Consider the following 24,044-nt stretch of genomic DNA (forward strand, 5'->3'; position numbering starts at 1 on the left):
GGTGGGGAGCAGAAATCTTCACATATCGCGATTCTTGGTGAAAAGAAAAACCACGCAATTAAGGTCGGTGGGCGCAGATGTTATGTAAAAATACACTTTTGAAGGGAAAGGACTCTGAAGAGGGAGGCAGATAGGGATGAAGGGAGATCTTTACTCTGTCCGGATACTTCCCTGTTTGAATATAGGTTTCCTTTCCAACCAGAAGATATACGTGTACTCTTGGTAACTTTTTAAAGAGATAAACACAAAAGAGTTCACCATGCCTCCTTCCAGCCCTTTTCATCAGGGACGCCTGAAATTGTTCAGTTCCTGGTGGGCTTCCGTCTCTGGGGTCGCACAGAGTGGGACACGACTGAAGCGACGCAGCAGCAGCAGCAGCAGCAGCCGCCAGTTCATCAATGAGCCTCAGTGAGCAGCCTCTAGGCAGGATTCCCTGGTTACGCCCCTTCAAGACTGTCTCCCCAGTTTCATGACCCCCAGAGACAGACAGTCGATTACAGTCCCTGCTGAGTGCGTGCGTGCTCAGTTGCTTCATTTGTGTCCGACTGTGTCCATGGGATTTTCCTGGCAAGAATACTGGAGTGGGTTGCCAAGCTCTCCTCCTTCTCGACTCAGCAGGGATCGAACCCGCTTCTCCTGCATTGCAGGCGGATTATTTACCCACTGAGCAACTTGGGAAGCCCTACAGCCCCTCAGGATCTCTCTAATCGCTAGCAATTCAAACCTGTTTCAGTGTTCCCTATATCGTGCCCCGAGGTCACCGTGCGCACCGCCCCCCCCAAATCTTCCGTGGTCAAAGTTCCCGCATCTCCTGCACCAGGTTACAGTGACACCAAACTGTTGCTCCTGCTGTATCCTCAAACTCCGCCCCTTAGGTCACCCTGTCTGCGTAATTCGACCCTGAGACATTTTGTTCCCAAATTCTGGTTCCCCAGTACGAAAAGCCACAGGCCCGGGCACTCAGATTCTGAGTCCTTCCCCGCAGGATGTCTCCTTGTTTTTCTTCCCACCTGCCCAGTCCTCCTCCCCTACCACCTAGGCTGGAGCCGCAAGGGTGCGGCGCCCAGGCGGCTCCCCGCCTCCGCCGCAGCCAATCAGGGATTGCCGCACACACCCCCGCCTCGGCCAATCCCGCAGCAGCGATGCAGCCCCACCTCCGCACCCGGGGGACTTACCCCCGATGGGGCCCCTCGCCCCATCTGGGGGGGCGGCCAGACTCCGCTCCCTCCCAGCCAGGGAGTCCACACCGCCTAGTTCCCTCCTCCTCAAACCCTGGAGTCCAGATCCCAGCCCTTTCTCCCTCTGACCCGGGAGTGTCAACCGCCTAGCTTTCTCTTCCCTCATTATTTTTGGTGCTGGGCAGCCTCCTACTCCGCTGCAAGCGAAGTCAAAGCTCCTTTTCCCTAAGGGCCAAGAATAAAATGGAGGCCTGTTTGCTTAACCTCCTCCATTATCTCCTAATTAGAGCTTAATTGACTCTCCCTTGCGGGCCTTTTTAATTAGCTCGCCGGTGAAGCCGACCTGCAATACTTTTCCCAGGAGCCCTGGGCTGCAGTCTCCTGCCGCAAGGCCTGCCGGGAGTTGTCGTCCCTCGGGTCTAAGCCACGCGTGGGAACGCGTGGGAGCTGTGTGGGGCGGGGTCGAGGGACCCGGTCCTGGCATGGTAGGACTCATAAAGGGTCGGAAATAAATGCAGTGATGCCCTCCTCCTCCTGGTTGCAAAGTGCTTTTATGGGAAACTGTGGGGTGGTTTGGCACATTGGTGAGTGGTCTGAATGTCTACAGTCAGGGCTGGGGTGGGTGGAGTGCTGCACCTGAGAGGCAGAGGGTGGAAACTGGAATTTGGGAGACAGAGTTTGGGGTGGGAGAACCCTCATCAGGGAGGCCCAGGTGGAAATGTGGGAGATCAGGAAGGGGCGGTGGGGGCCTCCACCGGGGCGGCCTGGCCTGCCTTGCGCCCATACCCCAGCTCCGCACCCCCGGTCACGAGCAGCTCAGTCCCCGTGCAGAAGGTGGCTTCAGAGGCCAAGAACACAGCAGCAGCCGCCACCTCAGCTGGCTGGCCCATGCGGCCCAGGGGCTGGGGAGAGACAAGGGGGAAAGGAGAGTTACGAGGAGCCCCCACCTGACCTCCACGCCCACACCACCTCCACCCGGGCCCCACTCCTACCTGGGCCAGAGTGCCCTCTCGGATTGTAGCAGTGGGGTCAGGTGTTGAGGCCGCCAGCTCTTCCCACAGAGGGGTCCAGATGTTTCCAGGGGAGATGCTGGGGTGGGGGAGCAGAGGGGGTCAGGGAAGTCCAATGCACACACCGCCCCTTGGGCTCACTCCCTCAAGAGGCTCTCAACCCACGTGAAGCTGCTCACCAGTTGACACGGACGCCATACTGACTCTCATCCAGGGCCAAGGCTTTGGTCATTGCTGTCACCGCCCCCTGCAGAAGACGGGGCATGGAGAAAGTTCAGAGGAAATGAGGCTCCTTCTGCCGTTTCCTCCCGTCCCTGAAGGAGGGCATGGCAACCCACTCCAGTATTCTTGCTTGGAGGATCCCATGGACAGAGGAGCCTGGTGGGCTATTGTCTACGGGGTCCCAAAGAGTCGGACACGACTGAGCACATGACCTGGCACGCATGCACCCAACCAGGGGGCATCAAGTAGGGGCATTGCAAGAGGGAAGTCACACTCTCTCTGCAGGTTGCATCCGGCTGCACCAGGCTCTGTTTCCTGGAAGGCCAGGTGGCCATGCCTCAGGCCATACCTCAGGGCTGAGACACCTGGAGGAAGGGGCAGGGTATCTCGGCGGTGTACCTTGGTGGCCACGTAGGGAACGGCTTGGGACTGGCCAATTGCCCCGACCAGGCTGGAGATGTTGATGACATTTCCCCGGCTCTTGCGCAGGTGAGGGAGGGCGAGCTGGGGAGACAGAGAGCGGAGTAAGCCGCCCAAGCCCCTGGATCTCCCCCCAGCCCCGTTGAAATGCCTCCTGGCCATCTCCCTGATGTGCTCACAAGCGGATCTGGGTGCCTTGTACAGACAGCAGCCAGGGCTCCAGGGCACCTTCTGTGGTTTGACCCATGGTCTCTGAGTATCAGCCCTTGAGGAGTCTGTCTTTGTCTGAAAGGAATTTTTCTTTCTTTCCTTTTCTTTTTTTGGCTGCACTGTGCCTTCGTTGCTGCAGGTAGGCTTTCTCTAGCTGAGGAGAGTGGGGGCTACTCTCTACTCTCTACAGAGCTTCTCTTGTGGTGCACGGGTTTAGTTGCCCCAAGGCATGTGGGATCTTCCTGGACCAGTGTTCAAATGTGTGTCTCCTGCATTGGCAAGCAGATTCTAAACCACTGGACTACCAGGGAAGTCCTGGGAAGGATCCTTCTGTCTCTTTGACTGCCTGCCTCTCTCTCTCTCTGCCTCTGTCTGTCTCTGCCTCCCCCTTCTGTGTCCCTGACCCCCTCTCTCAGGGTCCCTGTGCCTCTCTCTCTAGCTCTTTGTATATTACTCAAACTCCTGTTCATTACAAGATAGGAAAATGAAAGATAGACCAAGATGGCTGCATATGTTACAAAAAAAAAAAAAAAAATGGGAGGAATCCCTTTTATACATGAAGGGGAAGATAAGTTTCTCTGAGTTTCAGGGAAAACTCTGGTCCAAACGTGACATGGCAGACCTTCATGAAATGAACTCCCTACTCTGCCAGCCCTGCAATCCCCTGGCCACCCGGAGGTCCCTAAACTAACTCTCAACTCTCTCTCCCTTTCCTTTTCTCTTCACTCCAGTCTGTCTCTCTGCTCCTCAGTCTCGCATGACCTTGAGTAAATTCCAATTCTATCCCTCCCCTTGCTTGCCTTGGGCAAGGCCCATTCCTATCGCTAAAGATTGATTAATGGGTACAAGGTGGCTCCCCCAAGGGATACTCAGAATGGGAAGCTAATCTAGTTCCCTCTCTGGATCACCCCACCAGCTCTTGCAGACCTCCACTCCCTCACAAAACAGCCTCTGCCCCATCCTCAGTGCTGTATCTTCAGATATTGCCCCAAGTGTTCCAACATCAGGGCCTTTGCACTTGCTATTCTCACTGCCTGGAATGATTTTCCTGATATAGCATGTGACTTACTCCTAGGGTGACCAACTCTCCCCAGTTTGTCCAGGAGTGAAGGGTTTCTGAGGACACAGGACATTCAGTTCAGGGCTGAAAGGGGATAGTCCTATCCCCTCAGCAACTTTAGTGCAAATGTTACCTCCTCAGTGAGGTTTCCCTGACCATTCTATTTAAAACATCATATTTTTTTTAAAGGATGGCTAGGTGTCCAGCTCTGTAAGAATCTGGCTTTTTAATCCCAAGTGGCCATCCACACATACATTCAACATGCTGTGACTTTCTTTTTTGGCAGCACCTCAGATCTTAGTTCCCTGACCAGGGATTGAACCCACACCCCTACAGAGGAAGCATGGAGTCTTAACCATTGCACCACCAGGGAAGTCCCTACCATTCTATTTAAAACTGCAACCTGCCTATCCCTGGGTCCCCAGCCATTTAACTCCCTCCTCTCCCCTATCCTGGCAAGGTGAGGTCCGTGGGGGCTGAGCCAGGCTTATTTACCACCTCATCTCAGCACTGGGCACACAGCTAGTGTTCAATAAATATTTGTCCTGCACTCCTGTGGCCCCTCTCCAACCCTCACACGCACTCCTCCCCAATCCCTCCCCACATGCTGGCTCCTCTCCCACCCCTCCCGCCAAGGTCACCTATGCCTGTGTGTGGCTACATCAAGGACCTGCTAGTCTCTAATCAGCCTGGCCTCTGCGCCTCCCTCCCTTGGACAACCCGACCTAAGAGAGCCTGGCTCACTCAGCAGACACACTGTAGCCTCACCCTGGCCTGACTCCATTTCTCCTAAATGTTGGGGTTCCTGGGTCCGCTTCTTGCCTTCCCTGCTCTGCCATGGGAGGCCCACGTACCTGGGTTTCCATGGGCACCTCCTAAGTCTCCCTCGGAGCCAGCCCCCTTGTGGAGCTCCTGATCTGCCACCTGCGGGCATTTCCATCTCTGTGTCTCAAGGGCAAAACTTAAGTGTTGGGTCCTCCCAAACCTGCTCCCATTCCTGGCCCCCAGTCTCTGACGTGGGGTCCACTCCCACTCAAGCCTCTCAAATCAGAGTCTCAGAAGATGTGTGTGGGGGGGCTTCAGGAGACTCCCCCTTGGGTCCTCAACTGACCCATCACCAAAGTGCTCTTAAATCTCTACAATTCCCTAGCTCACTAATTCATTCAACCAACATATCATGAGGACCTACTGTGTGCCGGGTAACGGGGTAAAAGCTGGGGATACTGCAGGAAACAAGCCTGGGGGAGATTTCTGCCCTCATGGAGCTCAAGTTGCATGGGGAGGCAGCCAGAAGCAAATGCAAGTGCACTGTGGAATGTTCTAGAGTGTGTTTGGGCTTCCCAGGTGGCTCAGTGGTAAAGAATCTGCCTTCCAAAGCAGAAGACTTGGGTTCGATCCCTGGGTTCAGAAGATCCCCTGGAGAAGGAAATGGCAACCCACTCCAGTATTCTTGCCTGGGAAATCCCATGGACAGAGGAGCCTGGTGGGCTACAGTCCATGGGGTTGCAAAGAGCTGGACACAATTTAGCGACTAAACAACAGATAAAGAGTGTGACTGGGGACACGGAACCAGAAGGAGAGCAGGATAAGGGAGAATGGGAGTGTTGGGCTGGGTGCAGTTTCAAACAGGGTGCCCGAGTGAAGGCTTTGGGAAAGTGCGTGTATGCTCAGTCATTTCAGTCGTGTACAACTCTTTGAGACCCCATGGACTGTAAGCCTTCAGTCGCCTCTTGTCCATGGGATTCTCCAGGCAAGAATCCTGGAGTGGGTTGCCATTCCCTTCTCCAGGGAATCTTCCTGACTCAGGGATCGAACCTGTGCCCCCTGCAGTGGAAGCACAGAGTTCTAATCACTGGATGGCCAGGGAAATCCCAGATTTGAGCATTTTGAGTCCAGGCATGAGCTGTGGGCATCTCTTAGAGAAAACTAGGCCAGGCAGCAAGAACACAGGGTGCAGAGGCCCTGAGGCAGGATCAGGTAGGGCATATTTGGCAGCAATGAGACCATGCCAGGCAGCAGGAACACGGAGTGCAGAGGCCCTGAAGCAAGACCAGGTGTGGTGTGTTTGGCAACAAGAAGGGCATTGTGGAGGGAAGTGAGATCAGAGGAGGGATAGGGATCAGATTCGTGAGGCCTTGAAATGCAAGTGCGCAAATGCAACCGCCTCCTGATGTCAGTTCCTACCAGACACTGCCCTCTGATTTCTTCCTCATACAAGAGCCAGAGTGGTCTGTTAGTAGTAACGATCTTAGTATTCATGGGCTAACAGCATCTTCCCGGCTGGCACTAGCAGTAAACAACTTGCCTGCCAATGCAGGAGTCGCAAGAGACATGGATTCGATCCCTGGGTCGGGAAGATCCCCTGGAGGAGGGGCCTGGCAACCCACTCCAGTATTCTTGCCTGGAGAGTCCCCATGGACAGAGGAGTCTGCTGGGCTACAGTCCATAGGGTCACAAAGAGTTGGACAGGACTGAAACGATGTAGTATGCACATCACCTTCTTGCTCAAATGCTTTCGATGCCTCCCTGCTGCTCTTGAGGTGAAGACCAGATGCCTCAGGGATTTCCCTGGCGGCTCAGTGGTTAAGTCTCCACGCTTCCAAATGCAGGAGGTGCAGGTTCTATCCCTGGTCAAGAAACTAAGATCCCACATGCCACTCAGCATGGCTGAAAAATTAGAAAAAAAAAAAAAGACCAGATGTCTCAACAGGGCCCTCCAGGCCCCGTGTATGTGCCCCTCAACCCCTTTGTGCACCAACCCCTTCCCTCAGCCTTGGGTCCTCAACAGACCAAGGCACTCTTGAATCTCTATGATTGCCTTGCTCATTAATTCATTCAACCAAAATTTCATGAGGACCTACTATGTGCCAGGTAACGGGGTAAAAGCTGGGGACACTGCAGGAAACAAGACTGGGAGAGACTTCTGCCCTCATGGAGCTCAAGTTGCATGGGGAGGCAGCCAGAAGCAAATGCAAGTGCACTGTGGAATGTTCTAGAGTGTGTTTGGGCTTCCCAGGTGGCTCAGTGGTAAAGAATCTGCCTTCCAAAGCAGAAGACTTGGGTTCGATCCCTGGGTTCAGAAGATCCCCTGGAGAAGGAAATGGCAACCCACTCCAGTATTCTTGCCTGGGAAATCCCATGGACAGAGGAGCCTGGTGGGCTACAGTCCATGGGGTTGCAAAGAGCTGGACACAATTTAGCGACTAAACAACAGATAAAGAGTGTGACTGGGGACACGGAACCAGAAGGAGAGCAGGATAAGGGAGAATGGGAGTGTTGGGCTGGGTGCAGTTTCAAACAGGGTGCCCGAGTGAAGGCTTTGGGAAAGTGCGTGTATGCTCAGTCATTTCAGTCGTGTACAACTCTTTGAGACCCCATGGACTGTAAGCCTTCAGTCGCCTCTGTCCATGGGATTCTCCAGGCAAGAATCCTGGAGTGGGTTGCCATTCCCTTCTCCAGGGAATCTTCCTGACTCAGGGATCGAACCTGTGCCCCCTGCAGTGGAAGCACAGAGTTCTAATCACTGGATGGCCAGGGAAATCCCAGATTTGAGCATTTTGAGTCCAGGCATGAGCTGTGGGCATCTCTTAGAGAAAACTAGGCCAGGCAGCAAGAACACAGGGTGCAGAGGCCCTGAGGCAGGATCAGGTAGGGCATATTTGGCAGCAATGAGACCATGCCAGGCAGCAGGAACACGGAGTGCAGAGGCCCTGAAGCAAGACCAGGTGTGGTGTGTTTGGCAACAAGAAGGGCATTGTGGAGGGAAGTGAGATCAGAGGAGGGATAGGGATCAGATTCGTGAGGCCTTGAAATGCAAGTGCGCAAATGCAACCGCCTCCTGATGTCAGTTCCTACCAGACACTGCCCTCTGATTTCTTCCTCATACAAGAGCCAGAGTGGTCTGTTAGTAGTAACGATCTTAGTATTCATGGGCTAACAGCATCTTCCCGGCTGGCACTAGCAGTAAACAACTTGCCTGCCAATGCAGGAGTCGCAAGAGACATGGATTCGATCCCTGGGTCGGGAAGATCCCCTGGAGGAGGGGCCTGGCAACCCACTCCAGTATTCTTGCCTGGAGAGTCCCCATGGACAGAGGAGTCTGCTGGGCTACAGTCCATAGGGTCACAAAGAGTTGGACAGGACTGAAACGATGTAGTATGCACATCACCTTCTTGCTCAAATGCTTTCGATGCCTCCCTGCTGCTCTTGAGGTGAAGACCAGATGCCTCAGGGATTTCCCTGGCGGCTCAGTGGTTAAGTCTCCACGCTTCCAAATGCAGGAGGTGCAGGTTCTATCCCTGGTCAAGAAACTAAGATCCCACATGCCACTCAGCATGGCTGAAAAATTAAAAAAAAAAAAAAGACCAGATGCCTCAACAGGGCCCTCCAGGCCCCGTGTATGTGCCCCTCAACCCCTTTGTGCACCAACCCCTTCCCTCAGCCTTGGGTCCTCAACAGACCAAGGCACTCTTGAATCTCTATGATTGCCTTGCTCATTAATTCATTCAACCAAAATTTCATGAGGACCTACTATGTGCCAGGTAACGGGGTAAAAGCTGGGGACACTGCAGGAAACAAGACTGGGAGAAACTTCTGCCCTCATGGAGCTCAAGTTGCATGGGGAGGCAGCCAGAAGCAAATGCAAGTGCACTGTGGAATGTTCTAGAGTGTGTTTGGGCTCCTAATTCTCTCTCAGGGCCAGGCCTCTGCATAGCCTATTCCCTTCCAGGAATGTCTGCACCTCTGTGTACCTCCATTAAGGACCCACTGGACTCTTAACGGCCTGACTGCCTCCCCTTCAGACACCAATCTCCCCCACCTCTCCCCGAGTTAACATCTCTCATCTTTCATTTCCTCCAGGAAGCCTACCATGACTTCCAGAACACACTCACTCATATAAACTCGTCTCTTGTTTATTTGGTAACACTTGGCTGCCCTGTGACTATAAACTCCACAAGGGCAAAGACCACATGGTTCACCCCGCAGCACCTACAAATGCTTGCTCAGTCTTTCATGAGTAAATAGATAAATGAACAGATGGGTCTCTAAGATCCAATCCAGCTCTGAGTGCTTACGATGGACACGCCAGTGCTCAAACACCTTCCGTGAACACCCTCCTGACAAGATTCTCTTTCCTTAACTATATAAATATCCCAACCTCCTCTGGCGTTTTCTCTAACCTGGGGAATGGCTAACTTCACATCAGAATTCACCAGGGAGGTCAAAGACCCAGAGATTCTGACTCAGGAGGCCTGGGCTGGGGTCCCAAGAATCAATATTTATAGAGCTTACAAGGAGGCGCTTCCCTGGTGGTCCAGTGGCTAAGACTCCAAGCTCCTAATGCAGGGGGCATGGGTTCGATTCCTGGTCAGGGAGCTAGATCCCTCGTGCCACAACTAAGACTCAGCACTGCCAAATAAACAGGTAAATATTTTTAAAAATAAATAAAGGGCTTGCAAGGGATGCTGGTGGTGATGATGATGGTGATGAAGATGATGGTGATGAAGGTAATAATGATGATGGTGGGAGTATGATGGCAATGATGATGAAGATGGTCATGATAATGATGGTAAATGATGGTGGTGGTGATGGAAGTGATGGTGATTAAAACGATGGTGATGGTGAAGGTGGCCATCATGGTGACGATGGCTATGATGAGGTTAATGATGATGATGACGGCAATGGCAGTCATGGCGGTGATGGTTATGATGACGGTGGTGGCAAGGGCAGCGACTTATGCATGTTGACAAAGTTCTTTGCAATAGGCACTAGGATAGAGGCAAGAACAAGCAGACAAAAGTCTCTGCCCTCTGAAAAACCAGAGGCAACAGGCAGACTTTGGAGCTTGGTGTGAACAAATCAACTGTTATTAATAATAAGACATTTGGGGACAACTAGGTGAAAATCCCATGGACGGAGGAGCCTGGTGGGCTGCAGTCCATGGGGTCCTGAAGAGTTGGACATGACTGAGGGACTTCACTTTCACTTTTCACTTTCATGCATTGGAGAAGGAAATGGCAACCCACTCCAGTGTTCTTGCCTGGAGAATCCCAGGGACGGGGGAGCCTGGTGGGCTGCCATCTATGGGGTCACACAGAGTCGGACACGACTGAAGTGACTGAGCAGCAGCAGGTGAATTTAAATAGGGCTTAGGCATTAAATGGTATTAAGAAATTACTGTTCATTTTCTTAGGAGATCTAATAGTAATTTGGTCATGTAAAAAAATCTTAATTTTAATTTTTAACATGAAGTCAAAGTTTTCATTTGACTTCATTATTCTTTTTTTTTTTTTTTTTTTTGCCACCCCAAGCCACTTGTGGGAGTTTTAGTTCCCTGACCAGGGATTGAACCTGGGCTCTTGTCAGTGAAAGCACTGAGTCCTAACCACTGCACCACCAGGGAATTCCCTAAATGTATTTTTAAATTAAAACAGCATTTGGCTGTTCTTTGCCTCTTGGGAGTGGAGGGTAACTCTTGGGTTCATGTTTCTCCATGACTCCCAGAGTGTCCCCAGGGAGTGGCCCCCACTTGCCCTGGTGATGCCCTTCATTGGCTCCCTGACAACTACTGCCCAGGCTGAAGACAGCGATTCACGGGATGGCTTTCCATCCACCCTGCCCTTCAATCCCCACCTAGGCTCTGCTTATGGGGGAACCCCAGCTAACACAGGTGTGGCCACGAAACTGTGATGACAAGAATTCTAAAAATCTGAATAAGAAAGTTTCAAGATTAGCTAAGACCATGGTATCAATGTTAGTCTTACTGTGATTTCGTAGAAGAATGTTCTTTTGATTTTAGGAAATACCCTCCAAAACACTATGGGTAAAGAGACATCATACATATACGTGCGGGCTCAGTTATGTCTTTGCGACCCCATGGACTGTAGCTCACCAGGCTCTTCTGTCCATGGAATTCTGCAGGCAAGACTACTGGAGTAAGATACCATTTCCTTCAGGGAATCTTCCCAACCCAGAGATCGAACCCGAGTCTCTTGTAGCTCCTGCATTGGCAAGTTGGTTCTTTAACACTTGCCCCACATGGGAAGCCCTCAAAATAGATCGCAACTTATTCCTAAATACAGAGATAGAAGGATATAGCAAATATGATTTTTTTAAAAAAAGTGTTAACAACGGGGAGTCTGGATATACAGGAATTCTCTGTACTATCCGGGAAATATTCTGTAAGTCTTAAGTTATGTCAAAATAAAAATAAGTAAATGTTCTAATCCATTGGTAGTATTCATGAAGTTCTTACTAATGAAATTATATGATGTCCGGGTACGGGATGGTAGAAGGCAATGGATACAACAAGCTTAACAAAATGTTTCTAATATAATTGGACTTCCTTGAAGATCAGTGGTTAAGACTTCTTGGTCAGGAAGTTTCACATGTCACACAACGTGGCCAAAAATAAATAAAATACATTTGCCTTGGAAAATATTTATAATTGCTAAAGGCAAATGGAGATGGAGAATTTCTCGGTCTTAAAATCCACCTGGGTGGTTTCTGCCCCAGGGCCTTTGCTACTCTTTGGGCAGCAAAACGTCCTACTTCTCTACTTCCTTCACTTCCATTCAAAGTTCAGCGCAAGCGTTAACCTTTCCCTTCTACTCCTCCCAGGCTTCATTTGCCCAATGTGTATATCAGAGACTGCAGACTGAGTAGCCACAAGAAACAGATGGAGCAAGGTTCACAATAACAACGACACCTTGCAGAGAGTGAACTGGGTGCCAGGCATGTTCTAAGGGCTTTGTGGGTATTTAATTTAATCATATTCAATTCTCAGGACAACCATGTGAATTAGCTAATGCTATTCAGCTTCAGCAATACGTGAACCATGAACTTCCAGCTGTTCAAGCTGGTTTTAGAAAAGGCAGAGGAACCAGAGATCAAATTGCCAACATCTGCTGGATCATTGAACAAGCAAGAGAGTTCCAGAAAAACATCTATTTCTGCTTTATTGACTATGCCAAAGCCTTTGACTGTGTGGACCACAATAAACTGTGGAAAATTCTGAGATGGGAATACCAGACCACCTGACCTGCCTCTTGAGAAACCTGTATGCAGGTCAGGAAGCAACAGTTAGAACTGGACATGGAACAACAGACTGGTTCCAAATAGGAAAAGGAGTACGTCAAGGCTGTATATTGTCACCCTGCTTATTTAACTTATATGCAGAGTACATCATGAGAAACGCTGGGCTGGAAGAAGCACAAGCTGGAGTCAAGATTGCCAGGAGAAATATCAATAACCTCAGATAAGCAGATGACACCACCCTTATGGCAGAAAGTGAAGAGGAACTAAAAAGCCTCTTGATGAAAGTGGAAGAGGTGAGTGAAAAAGTTGGCTTAAAGCTCAACATTCAGAAAATGAAGATCATGGCATCCAGTCCCATCACTTCATGGGAAATAGATGGGGAAACAGTGAAAACAATGTCAGACTTTCTTTTTTGGGACTCCAAAATCACTGCAGATGGTGACTGCTGCCATGAAATTAAAAGACACTTACTCCTTGGAAGGAAAGTTATGACCAACCTAGATAGCATATTCAAAAGCAGAGACATTACTTTGCCAACAAAGGTCCATCTAGTCAAGGCTATGGTTTTTCCTGTGGTCATGTATGGATGTGAGAGTTGGACTGTGAAGAAAGCTGAGCACTGAAGAACTGATGCTTTCGAACTGTGGTGTTGGAGACTCTTGAGAGTCCCTTGGACTGCAAGGAGATCCAACCAGTCCATCCTAAAGGAGATCAGTCCTGGGTGTTCTTTGGAAGGAATGATGCTAAAGCTGAAACTCCAGAACTTTGGCCACCTGATGCGAAGAGTTGACTCATTGGAAAAGACTCTGATGCTGGGAGGGATTGGGGGTAGGAGGAGAAGGGGACGACAGAGGATGAGATGGCTGGATGGCATCACCAACTCAATGGATGTGAATTTGAGTGAACTCCGGGAGTTGGTGATGGACAGGGAGGCCTGTCGTGCTGTGATTCATGGGGTCACAAAGAGTCGGACACGACTGAGCAACTGAACTGAACTGATTCAGCTTCCTACTACAGATGAGAAAACCTAGATGCAGAGAGACTGAGTAACTTGCCCAATGTTATAAGCAAGAAGTGACAGAGAACCCAGGCAGCTGGATGCCAGATCTAGACCCTCCGCGGTCTCCGCACCAGCTGTTCACAGGTAAGAGTCACAGGAAGGAGACCCAGGAGGGAGAGCTTGGGGCTGGGAGAGCCAGGCCGCGTCTGGCAGACTGTCTCCTTCCCCGTGGGTCCAGCTGCCAAATTTCCAGGAGAAACCAGAAAACTGGTTGTTTATGAGAAATTTCTCTCTCTCCCTTTTAAAAATGCTGATAGCTAATGAGGGAGGGAGAGAAAGAAAAAAAATATATAGGGCTTCCCTGGTGGGGCTCAGTGATAAAGAATCCACCTGCCAATGCAGAAGACACAGGTTCAATCCCTGGTCCGGGAAGATCCCCCATACTGTGGAGCAATTAAGCCTTCATGCTGCAAATACTGAAGCAGGAGGAACCTAGAGCCCGTGCTCAGCACCAGGAGAAGCCACTGCAGTGAGAGGCCCCGCTCACAACAACTACAGAGTAGTCCCCACTCTCTACCACTAGACAAAAGCCTGAGCACAGCCAAAAAAATTTTTAATTAAATTAAAAAAAATATATATATATGCACACACATATCCTTTATGGGCTGTGATTTATGACTGTCTTACTGTACAGAGGTGCTAATCTTCCTCTTATTATTATTATTATTATTTTTATGCCATGCCCCACAGCTTTCAGGGTCTTAGTTCCCAGACCGAGGATTAACCCCACACCCTCGACAATGAAATCACAGAGTCCTAACCACTGGACTGTCAGGGAATTCTGGCTGTGCTTAGTCACTCAGTCATGTCCAACTCTGTGACCCCATGGACTGTAGCCTGACAGGCTCCTCTGTCCATGGGGATTCTTCAAGCAAGAATACTGGAGTGGGTTGCCATGCCCTCCTTCAGGGAATCTTTCCAACCCAGGGATCGAACCCAGGTCTCCTGCATTGCAGGCAGATTCTTTACTGGTCTGAACCACCAGGGAAGCCCATGCATACTGGAGCGGGTAGCCTATCCCTTCTCCAGGGGATCTTCCCGACCCAGGAATCAAACCAGTGTCTCCTGCATTTCAGGCAGATTCTTCACCAGCTGAGCTAGGCACCAGTCTTAGAAGCTGAACAGAAACTGGGGACAGGAGCCAAGGCTGACTGGTTGAGCAACAAATTATCCAGTTTCCCTGGGGACATTTCACCTGGATCTCCAACAAGATTTGGGTAGCACTTGAGCATCCCCACACAGGTGACCCCTGGCCCACAGAGTGGGCCTCTGCCCTCTGATTATATTGTGTTTTTTTTAATATTTACTTATTTGGCTATGCCGGGTCTTAGTTGCGTCACATGGGATATTTTTTAGTTGGGGCCTGTGGGATCTAGATCCCTGATGAAGGATGGAATGTGGGCCACCTATATTGGAGGTGTGGAGTCAGCCCCTGGACCCCCAGGGAAGTTCCAGTTTATAGGGTTTTTTTTTTGTTTTTTTTTTTTTTTTTTTCTGAGCTCCTTTAGCCTTGGGCTAGCGGGCTCCAAACTGATGTCTTCAAGCCTCAACCCCTGCTCTAGATGCAGGGCTCCCACGTGGGAATCCGGTTAGCATCTCTCATTCAACAGTCCCCCAGGCCGTGTAATTCTCCCCCGGCTTTCCCAGGGCAGTGGATGGCCACACACTTCTGCCAGTTTCTGGGGATGGGGGTGAGGGAAACAAATGAATCAGAAACAAACTCCACCGCCCCTTTCTTTGGCAAATCTGCCCCCACATCTAGTCTACTATAAGGAAATCTTTACAATCCACCATGACAATGCATACAGAATCGGACCGTTTCTCACCAAATCCACCAGACTAGTGGTCTCCAACATCACCTCCTCCAGCCTGGACCACCCCATCAGCACCTGTTCACTGGCTTTGCGGCCTCTGCCCTTGCGCCCCACTCTGTTCCCCACGCGGCTGCCAAATGGCACAATATCCCACTTACAGCAGTTCGAGTTCCTCTGCTCTGAATACTCTATGGCTCCTGGCTCAGTTCAGTTCAGTCACTCAGTCGTGTCTGACTCTTTGCCATCCCATGGACTGCAGCATGCCACGCTTCCCTGTCCATCACCAACTCCTGGAGCTTGCTCAAACTCCTTTCCATCAAGTCGGTGATGTCATCCAACCATCTCATCCTCTGTCATCCCCTTCTCCTCCTGCCTTCAATCTTTCCCAGCATCAGGGTCTTTTCCAGTGAGTCAGTTCTTCGCATCAGGTGGCCATCAGGTACTGGAGCTTCAGCTTCAGCATCAGTCCTTCCGGTGAATATTCAGGATTGATTTCCTTTAGGACTGACTGGTTTGATCTCCTTGCAGTCCAAGGGACTCTCAAGAGTCTTCTCCAACACCACAGCTCAAAAGCATCAATTCTCTGGTGCTCAGCTTTCTTTATGGTCCACCTCTCACATCCATACATGACTACTGGAAAAACCATAGCTTTGACTGTATGGACCTTTGTCGGCAAAGCAATGTCTCTGCTTTTTAATATGCTGTCTAGGTTGGTCACAGCTTTTCTTCCAAGGAGCAAGCGTCTTTTAATTTCATGGCTGCAGTCACCATCTGCAATGATTTTGGAGCCCAAGAAAATAAATGGCTCCTGGCTCAGTCAGCGTCAAAGCCAAGTCCTCTCTGGGGTTTCCCAAGCCCCAGCATGATCTGCCATCAGCTTATGTCCTCTCCCTGCTTCGCCTGTGTTGTCAAGCTCCCTTCTCACTGTAGATTTCCACCCCAGGGCCTTTGCACTGGCTGTTCCTCTGCTAGATTGCAATTGCTCACACACCTCCTTGGGGGCTTGACTCAAATGTCACCTCTTAGAGAAGCCTTCTGACTACATACCCTGTCTAAAAGAGCACACACATACACACACACAAACAGAAAACAAACAAAAACCTTATCCGGTAAAGATTATACTGAATTGTTTACAGATGAAATACGGTATCTGAGATTTACTTCCCTAGAGGTTCAGACGGTAAAAAATCTGCCTGTAAGGCAAGAGATCAGGGTTCCGTCCTTGGGTTGGGAAGATTCCCTAGAAAAGGAAATGGCAATCCACTCCAGTATTCTTGCCTGGAGAATTCTATAGACAAAGGAGCCTGGCGGGCTACAGTCCATAGGGTTGCAAAGAGTCAGACACAACCGAGCCACTAACACTTTCACTTTTCACTCCAGAAAAGATAAAGAAAAGAAAAAAGTGAGGAGTCGACAGGAAGCAAGAATGGTAGAATATTGATTGTTAGGACTGGGTGATGGGTATGTGGGTTCAGTAATATTAATACAATTCTCTCTGTTTTCATGCGTGCTTGTAAAATGCCACAAGGGAAAGTTTTATAACATAGCATTTACACTTGCCCATCCTTCTTGATCCCCTTACCTCTCTTCACTTTTTGGCACAGCACTTCTCACTCCCTGATGTTATATCGTATTTCCCGGCTTACTGTCTGTCTCCTCCATGAGAATGTTGGCTCCCCAGGGTCACAGCTCTTTGTCTGTTTTGTTCCCTGCTGCATGGCCAGTGCTTAGCATGTGTCTGGTGCTAAATAAATGTTTGTTGAATGAGTGAATACACAAGTATTATGATGGGGAATTCTCTGGTGGTCCAGTGGTTAGGACTCCAAGTTTCCACTGCAGGGGACATGGGTTCAATCCCTGCTTGGGAAAATAAGATCCTGCAAGCTGCTAAGTAGCACCCCCAAAATGTAGTATAATAAAAAATAGAAGTAATCAGCTAATTAAAATTTATTTATTTTATTTACTAATGATGGGGCTCCCTTGGAAGTCCAGTGGTTCATCTTCCAATGCAGGGGGTGAGGGTTTGACCCCTGGTCAGAGAGCTAAGATCCCACATGCCTATCAGCCAAAAAACCAAAACATAAAGCAGAAGCAATACTGCACCAAATTCAATGAAGACTTTTTAAATGGTCTACATCCAAAAAAAAAAAAACAAAACAAAAAAAAAAAACACCTTACCAAAAAAGAGAGTTAACTATAATCTTAAAAAATACTTGGATGAAAACAAGCTGTTATCATAGAGAATGAACATATAGGTGTGAAAGGGAAAGTCGCTCAGTTGCGTCCGACTCTTTGTGACCGGGATTCTTCAGGCCAGAATACTGGAGTGGGTAGCCTTTGCCTTCTCCAGGGGATCTTCCCAACCCAGGAATCGAACCGTGGTCTCCTGAATTGCAGGTGGATTCTGTCCCAGCTGAGCTACCAGGGAAGCCCCATATATAGGTATAGATGCCGCATAAGCAAGAATGATTGGGAAAGGCCTTTCTGAAGATGTAGTATTTGAACTGAGATGGTAAATAGGAGGCGGTTACAGCAAGCTTCAGAGGAAAGACATACAGGTAGAGGGGGGATGCTCTTTCCTCCAAATAGCTATTCATTGGATGGCAAAGCTGTATCTGTCTATTACTGACTCCTTGTCCCAACCCCTCTCTCCATATCCTTAACATCCCTCACCACACCATGCTGGAAGGTTCTGGAAGGTTCCTAAGAAGACGGGGCTATGTAGCCAACACAGGTAGCTTTGGCTGGATATGGGGATCTGCGGGCATTTCTTTTCTAAGAAGAACGGAGCCCTTCTGGAATAAGATCAAAGCAAGGCACAGAAAACATTTGGCTCTTAGACAAAGTGGGTCTGACAAGCTCAGGGTCAGGAGGTCACCCAGGCCTGGTGGCGGGGACCCCAGCCTCACCTTGGTCAGGGTGTACGTCCCCAGCAGGTTCAGCTCCAGCAGCTGGCGAAAGCCCTGGGCAGAGGTCTTCTCCGGCCACTGTGGAGGTGGGTCTAAGGGTCGGGTGAGAGAGAGATGAGAGGATGAGGGAACAGTGAAGACAGGAGAACAGGGAAGGGAAACAGGCATGGGGGGCAGAGGGCTGGGGAGAGGAGCGTGAGGGGTGGCAGACGAGAGGGTCAGGCGTCATGAAGAGGAAAGGAGGCTGCATAATGGTTACTAAAAAAATAAGCAGTCCAGCTGAGTTAAGAAGATGGAGTTTAGGATTTCCCTGGTGGGCTGGTGGCTAAGAATCTACCTGCCAGTGCAGAGCACATGGGTTCGATCCCTGGCCCAGGAAGATTCCACATGCCCCGGGGCAACCAAGCCCGCATGCCACAGCTATGGAGCCCAGGCTGCACCTGCTGAAACCCCTGTGCCTAGAGCCTGTGCTTCACAAGAGAAGCCACCTCCTCACTAGTTGCCAGCACCTCGACTAGAGAACAGACCCCTACTTTCCGAAACTAGAGAAAGCCCTCGCGCAGCAACAAAGACACAGCACTGCCAACAAAAAATAATTAAAAAAAATATTAAGATGTGGTTTATATGTACAAATGGAGTATTACTCAGGCTTAAAAAAGGAAATACTGCCATTTGTAGCAACCTAGAGAATATTATGCTTAGTGAAATAAGTCAGATGGAGAAAGACAAATGCCGTATGATATCACTTGTATGTGGAATCTAACAAATAACATAAATAAATGTATTAATATATGCAAAATGGAAACAGACTCAGATATCGAAAACAAACTTGTGGTTACCAAAGGGGTAAAGGAAGGAGGGAGGAAAATTTGGGGGTATACAAGATGAAAAAACAAAATCAGAAAACCAGGGGTATGCAAACTCCTACAGATACAAACTACTATGTATAAAATAGATAAGCAACAAGGATAGACTCTATAGCACAGGGAATTGTAGCCATTATCTTGAAATAACCCAGGATGGAATATAGTCTGTAAAAACACTGAGTCACTATGCTGCAAACCTGAAGCGAACATAATACTGTAAATCAACTATACATCAATTAAAAAATTAAAAAGAAGCAGCAAAAGAGAAAAAAAAAAACTTGAAAGCAATCACAGGGCCAGAAAACCTGGGTTCAAACTTCAACCCTGCCATCTCTTAGCTGTGTGACCTTAGGCAAGTCACTTTGCTTCTCTGCGCCTGTTTGCTCATTTGCAAAAATGAGGGTAACACCTCATTCTCAGAATTTTCACAAGTCAATATTTGTGCCTGACTCCTAGTACAATAAATGTGTTTGTTAAATCAATAGAACTGAGTAGATAGTAGAGGGACAGAAAAATCAACATTCAGAAGAAAAGAGGCAGGAAAGATACGCACAAGAACAGGAAAATTAAAAAAAAAAACAAAACTGGGAAAAATGGACCCCAAACCTTCCAAAGGCTTTAGGAGTCAAAATGGATGAAGAGGGTCTTCCCTGGTGGTCCAGTGACTAAAGATCCCACACTCCCAATGCTAGGGTTCGGTCCCTGGTCAGGGAACTGGATCCCACGTGTGGCAGCTAAGACCTAGCATAGCCAAATAAATAAATATATTATAAAAGTGGATGAAAGGAAAGAGAGATGGGAAACAAGATGATGGACAATTAAGGAAATGTTGGGTATTCCTCCCAGAGACCCAGGGCTTATGGATTTGTTTCTTTCAAAAAACAGTTCAGCTTCAGAGAATCTATCCCAGATCCTATATCCAAAACCAACCCTTCCATTCTCTAAGCCCTCAATCAGCTTTATTTTTCTTCAAGGCCATTATCACTACGGGATATGCTAATATATACAACCAATTCTCATTCTTCGAGGCAATTATAGTCCACAAAGTCACAGAAAACACTGAAATAGTGAATAGTGACCCCACTGCTTCTAAGGGGAAATACGTATATATAATATTACATTATAACATATACATACTATGGACTGAATGCTTATGTCCTCCCCCAGATTTCATACATTCAACTCCTAACTTCAGGGCTTCCCTGGTGGCTTAGTGGTGAAGAATCCACCTGGCAATGCAGGAGACATGGGTTTGATCCCTGATCCAGGAAGATCCCACACGTAGCAGAGCAACTAAGCCCCACCACTGAGCCTGTGCTCTAGAGCCCGGGAGCCACAACTACTGAAGCCCACTCGCTCTAGAGCCTGTGCTCCACAACAAGAGAAGGCATCGCAATGAGAACCTTGAGCACTGCACTTAGAAAGTAGCCCCCAGTCTCTGAAACTAGAGAAAAATCCGTGCATCAACAAAGACCCAGCATAGCCAATATATATATATAAACTGTTACAAGAAAAAAACCCCTAACTTTCAATAAGATGGTATTTGGAGGTGGGGGTCTGTGGGAGTTAAGTCATGAGGATGGAGCCCTCTTGAATGGGAATAGTGCCCTCATAAAAGAGACCCCAGTGAGGTCCTTTGTTCCTTCCACCTTGAGTGGAAGCCTCACCAGACACCAAATCTGCCTCTGACTTGATCTTGGACTTCCCAGCCTCCAGAAATAAATGTTCATTGTTTAAGTCACTGAGTCCATGGTATTTCTATTATAGCAGCATGAGCAGACTAAGACAGAACATATTGTGTTATGTGTATAATGAACATCGTGCTCCTGCTCAGTCGCAACAGTCATGTCCAACTCTTTGGGATCCCATGGACTGTAGCCCACTGGCTCCTCTGCCCATGGGATTCTCCAGGCAAGAACACTGGAGTGGGTTGCCACGCCTTCCTCCAGGGGATCCTCCGGACCCAAGATTGAACCTGAATCTCCTGCTTCTCCTGCACTGCATTACCGCTGAGCCACAGGGGAAGCCCATATATGCACATATGTATATGTGTACAACTATATGTTTCTCTAACATAGATTATAATCTTAAATCCTAAAAATAACTCGGACTGGTGGACTCATTTATTTTGCAAATAAAGCAATGGAGACTCAGGAATGTAGCTGACTTGCCTGGGGCTGCCCCACTCCAGGTACCAGAGTTAGGATTCAAGCCTGTCCAACTAGCCCCAGGGAGGCTTACAAGACACTGCCCTCTTCTGTCTCCACCTCTGGGCATCTCTTTATTTGAAAGCTGAACTCAGAGGGCAGAGCATCATCTTCTTTGACCTTAGCTGGGAACACGTGCTGCTGGTGACTCAAACTTTTGCCTCTCTGAACTTGTCCGCAAATACCCAGAAAGCACAGTGGGATTCTGAGGTTACAACCCACACCCCCACCAAGTAGGTGAGTTCGCAAATACGGAATCTGTGAATAAATGAGTATTAACTATATCTGTCTTTTATTGTCTATTTCTTTACTTTACAATATGAATCCCATGAGGACAGGAAGTGAAAGTCGCTCAGTCGTGTCCGATTCTTTGCGACCCCATGGACTATACAGTCCATGGAATTCTCCAGGCTAGAATACTGGAGTGGGTACCCTTTCCCTTCTCCAGGGGAATCTTCCCAACACAGGGATCAAACCCAGGTCTCCTGCATTGCAGGCAGATTCTTTACCAACTGGGCTATGAAGACAGGAAAGCTTGGTGGATTTTGCTCACTGCTAAATCTTCAGTCCCTAGGACAGAAGGTGGAATATAAGCTAAAGCTAAGCTAAGTCGCTTCAGTCGTGTCCGACTCTGTGCGACCCCATAGACAGCAGCCCACCAGGCTCCCCCATCCGTGGAGTATAGTAGATGCTCAATAAATATCTGCCGAATGGATCAAGCACACGGAGAGAAAGGAGTCACTAGTATCTCTTTAAATCCTTACAACAAGAGGAGAGTGCAGCCCAGAGAGAGTAAGTCAATTGCTCAACGTGCCCAGCCAAGAAGAAAGGCTTCTTTCTACCATGGTGTGTGATCCCAGTCCAATCAGTTCGCCTCTCTGAGTCTCAGTGTAGCAATGTGAGGCCTTGTTATAAAGGGTAGTCATTAACTGGATGGCAATTTCTCTTCAAAGCCTCAACACCAAGCCCTATAAACCATGTGTGGAGAATACGTCTTCCCAGTCATGGAAAAAGAGAAGGGCCATCAGCCTTGCTTCCTAGATAAGAAACAGGCTACAAGATGGGAGTTATTCATCCAAGACAGTTCCCATAATTATGAGGCTGAGCAGTTACACTGTTCAGTACAATGACCCTATAACGATGATGAGAATGGTCATTTTCATTTTAGAAATGTAGAAACGGATGCAGAAAGGACTAAGGGCACAGGCCTGGGGGCACACAGCAGGGGTAGAGCCAGGCTTGGGGTGAGAAGCCAGGAGGTGGGTTGACACCATTGGGGAAAGGCCCTCAGGCCTCACGACTCACGGTAGCCAGCGTTGTTGACTATGCAATCCAGGCGGCCAAAACGGCGGATGGTCTCAGAAACGAGGGTCTGGGGAGAGAGAGATCTTGTGAGTGAGCGGTGCTGGCACCAGGTCTTATAGAGCCAGGCGTCCCAAAGGCGAGGTGGGGACAGGAGTCACAGTTGAGGGGCTGGAGCCCAGCGGACTGGTGACATTCGCACTGCGGTCACTACCCTAGAGACCTGGGACTGGGGACAGATGTCGGAGATACTGACTAGACGGAAGGAATGGAACGTGAGGAAAGAGAAAAGAATCTTGCAGAACGAGACCCCCTGTGAGGAATGTATTTATCCCAATCCACGTGAGAGCTGTGACAGAGCCTTGAAAGAGTGGGAGGCAAAAGCAAATCCTCCCGGGAAACAAAAGCTGGTCAGTACAGTTAGGGAAAGCCTTGAAGTGATACTGAGCTGAACGGTACAATAAAGCCAGGAGAACGGGGAAAGGCAGAGGGAACGGCATGTGCAAGAGCCCTCGGGGCGGCCAGGGGAGCGGGGGTCGTGGGGAGAGAGAACCAATTGGACATGGCGGGTAGTAGAGACAGAAAATACGCTCACCCTCACATCTTCCTCCCGAGTCACGTCACAGAGCAGAAAGACAGTGCCAGGAAGCTCTCGCTCCACCGCCCTGCCCCTGGCCTCTGCAGGAACAGAAGGGCTGGGGGTCTGGACTTCAAAGTCTGAGGGAGGACGGGGCGGGGGGGCCGGATCCTGGGTCTGAAGGAGGAGGGAGCCAGGGGTTTGGACTCCTGGGTCTACCAGAAGAGGGGTCTAGGGGCCTGGACCCCTCCTGGAGGGTTGGGGATGAGGACTGAGGGACGCTCACTCACCATCTTTGTCACAGATAACCACTTGTGCACCACTTTCCACTGAGAATAGGAAAAGAAGAGGTTACCCTAGCAAAGACCTTGGCGAAGGCCTCTGCTGCCCTCTAACGGCCACTTACGGTGGGTGGGGCCCGTCTCCCACTCTGCTCCCCTCGTGACCCCAAAGTCTCATGATGACTCCCTAGGACAGAGGGCAGTAGTTTTGACAGATACTCTTCTGGGTTACTCTAGGTGCCTGCTGGGGCTCCTGAGCCTGCCTTCCTGGGTCCCAGAGTAAACCCGAAATCTGCAAGAGACATCGTCCCCCAAACCGCCTGTTTGCAGAGACAGCTGAGACCACAGAAACGGCGTTTGGAAATCTGCTAAAATCTCAGGCCCTAGGTAACCACTGCCTACCTTTTCGTTCACTTTGCAAACCGGATCTTGTAAGATAAGAATCTAGACTCCAGTATGCTACTGCTAAGTCACTTCAGTCGTGTCCGACTCTGTGTGACCCCAGAGACGGAAGCCTACCAGGCTCCCCCGTCCCTGGGATTCTCCAGGCAAGAACACTGGAGTGGGTTGCCATTTCCTTCTCCAAGACTCCAGTATAGGACCTACTTTTTCTCACACCCATTAGATTAGCCCTCGGGGGTCCCTCCTCTCCCAGATTCCCAATATTTAGAGCCAGCCAGACCCCATTTACCGAAAGCTCGAACGATCCCGGCTCCTATGCCGCGGCCGCCGCCGGTCACGATGACCACCTTCCCAGCATAGCGCGTTCCCATTGCCATTCCGCCAGACACCGCCTCTCCTCTGTCAGTCACTCCGGGCTTCTATCCACCTCCAAAGTCGGGTGAGGTAGTGGGGTCGAATCGTAAATAGGGGCCGGATACTGGAAGCCCG

General features: G+C 49.5%; 1 protein-coding gene across 1 annotated transcript; it reads right to left on the bottom strand.

The window, feature by feature from the left end:
• Positions 1-421: 421 nt before the first annotated feature.
• On the bottom strand, positions 422-23,932 carry HSD17B14 (hydroxysteroid 17-beta dehydrogenase 14). The gene is made up of 10 exons (XM_055551183.1): positions 23,845-23,932; positions 23,279-23,340; positions 23,163-23,201; positions 22,891-23,049; positions 22,299-22,365; positions 17,921-18,012; positions 2,810-2,914; positions 2,368-2,435; positions 2,171-2,267; positions 422-2,080 (listed from the first exon to the last, which is right to left on the bottom strand). The coding sequence occupies exons 1-10, from the start codon at positions 23,930-23,932 to the stop codon at positions 1,907-1,909; spliced, it is 951 nt and encodes a 316-aa protein (XP_055407158.1). The 3' UTR covers positions 422-1,906.
• Positions 23,933-24,044: the final 112 nt, after the last annotated feature.

Source organism: Bubalus kerabau, chromosome 17 (assembly GCF_029407905.1).
Source record: "Bubalus kerabau isolate K-KA32 ecotype Philippines breed swamp buffalo chromosome 17, PCC_UOA_SB_1v2, whole genome shotgun sequence".
NCBI classification, from domain to species: Eukaryota; Metazoa; Chordata; class Mammalia; order Artiodactyla; family Bovidae; genus Bubalus; species Bubalus kerabau.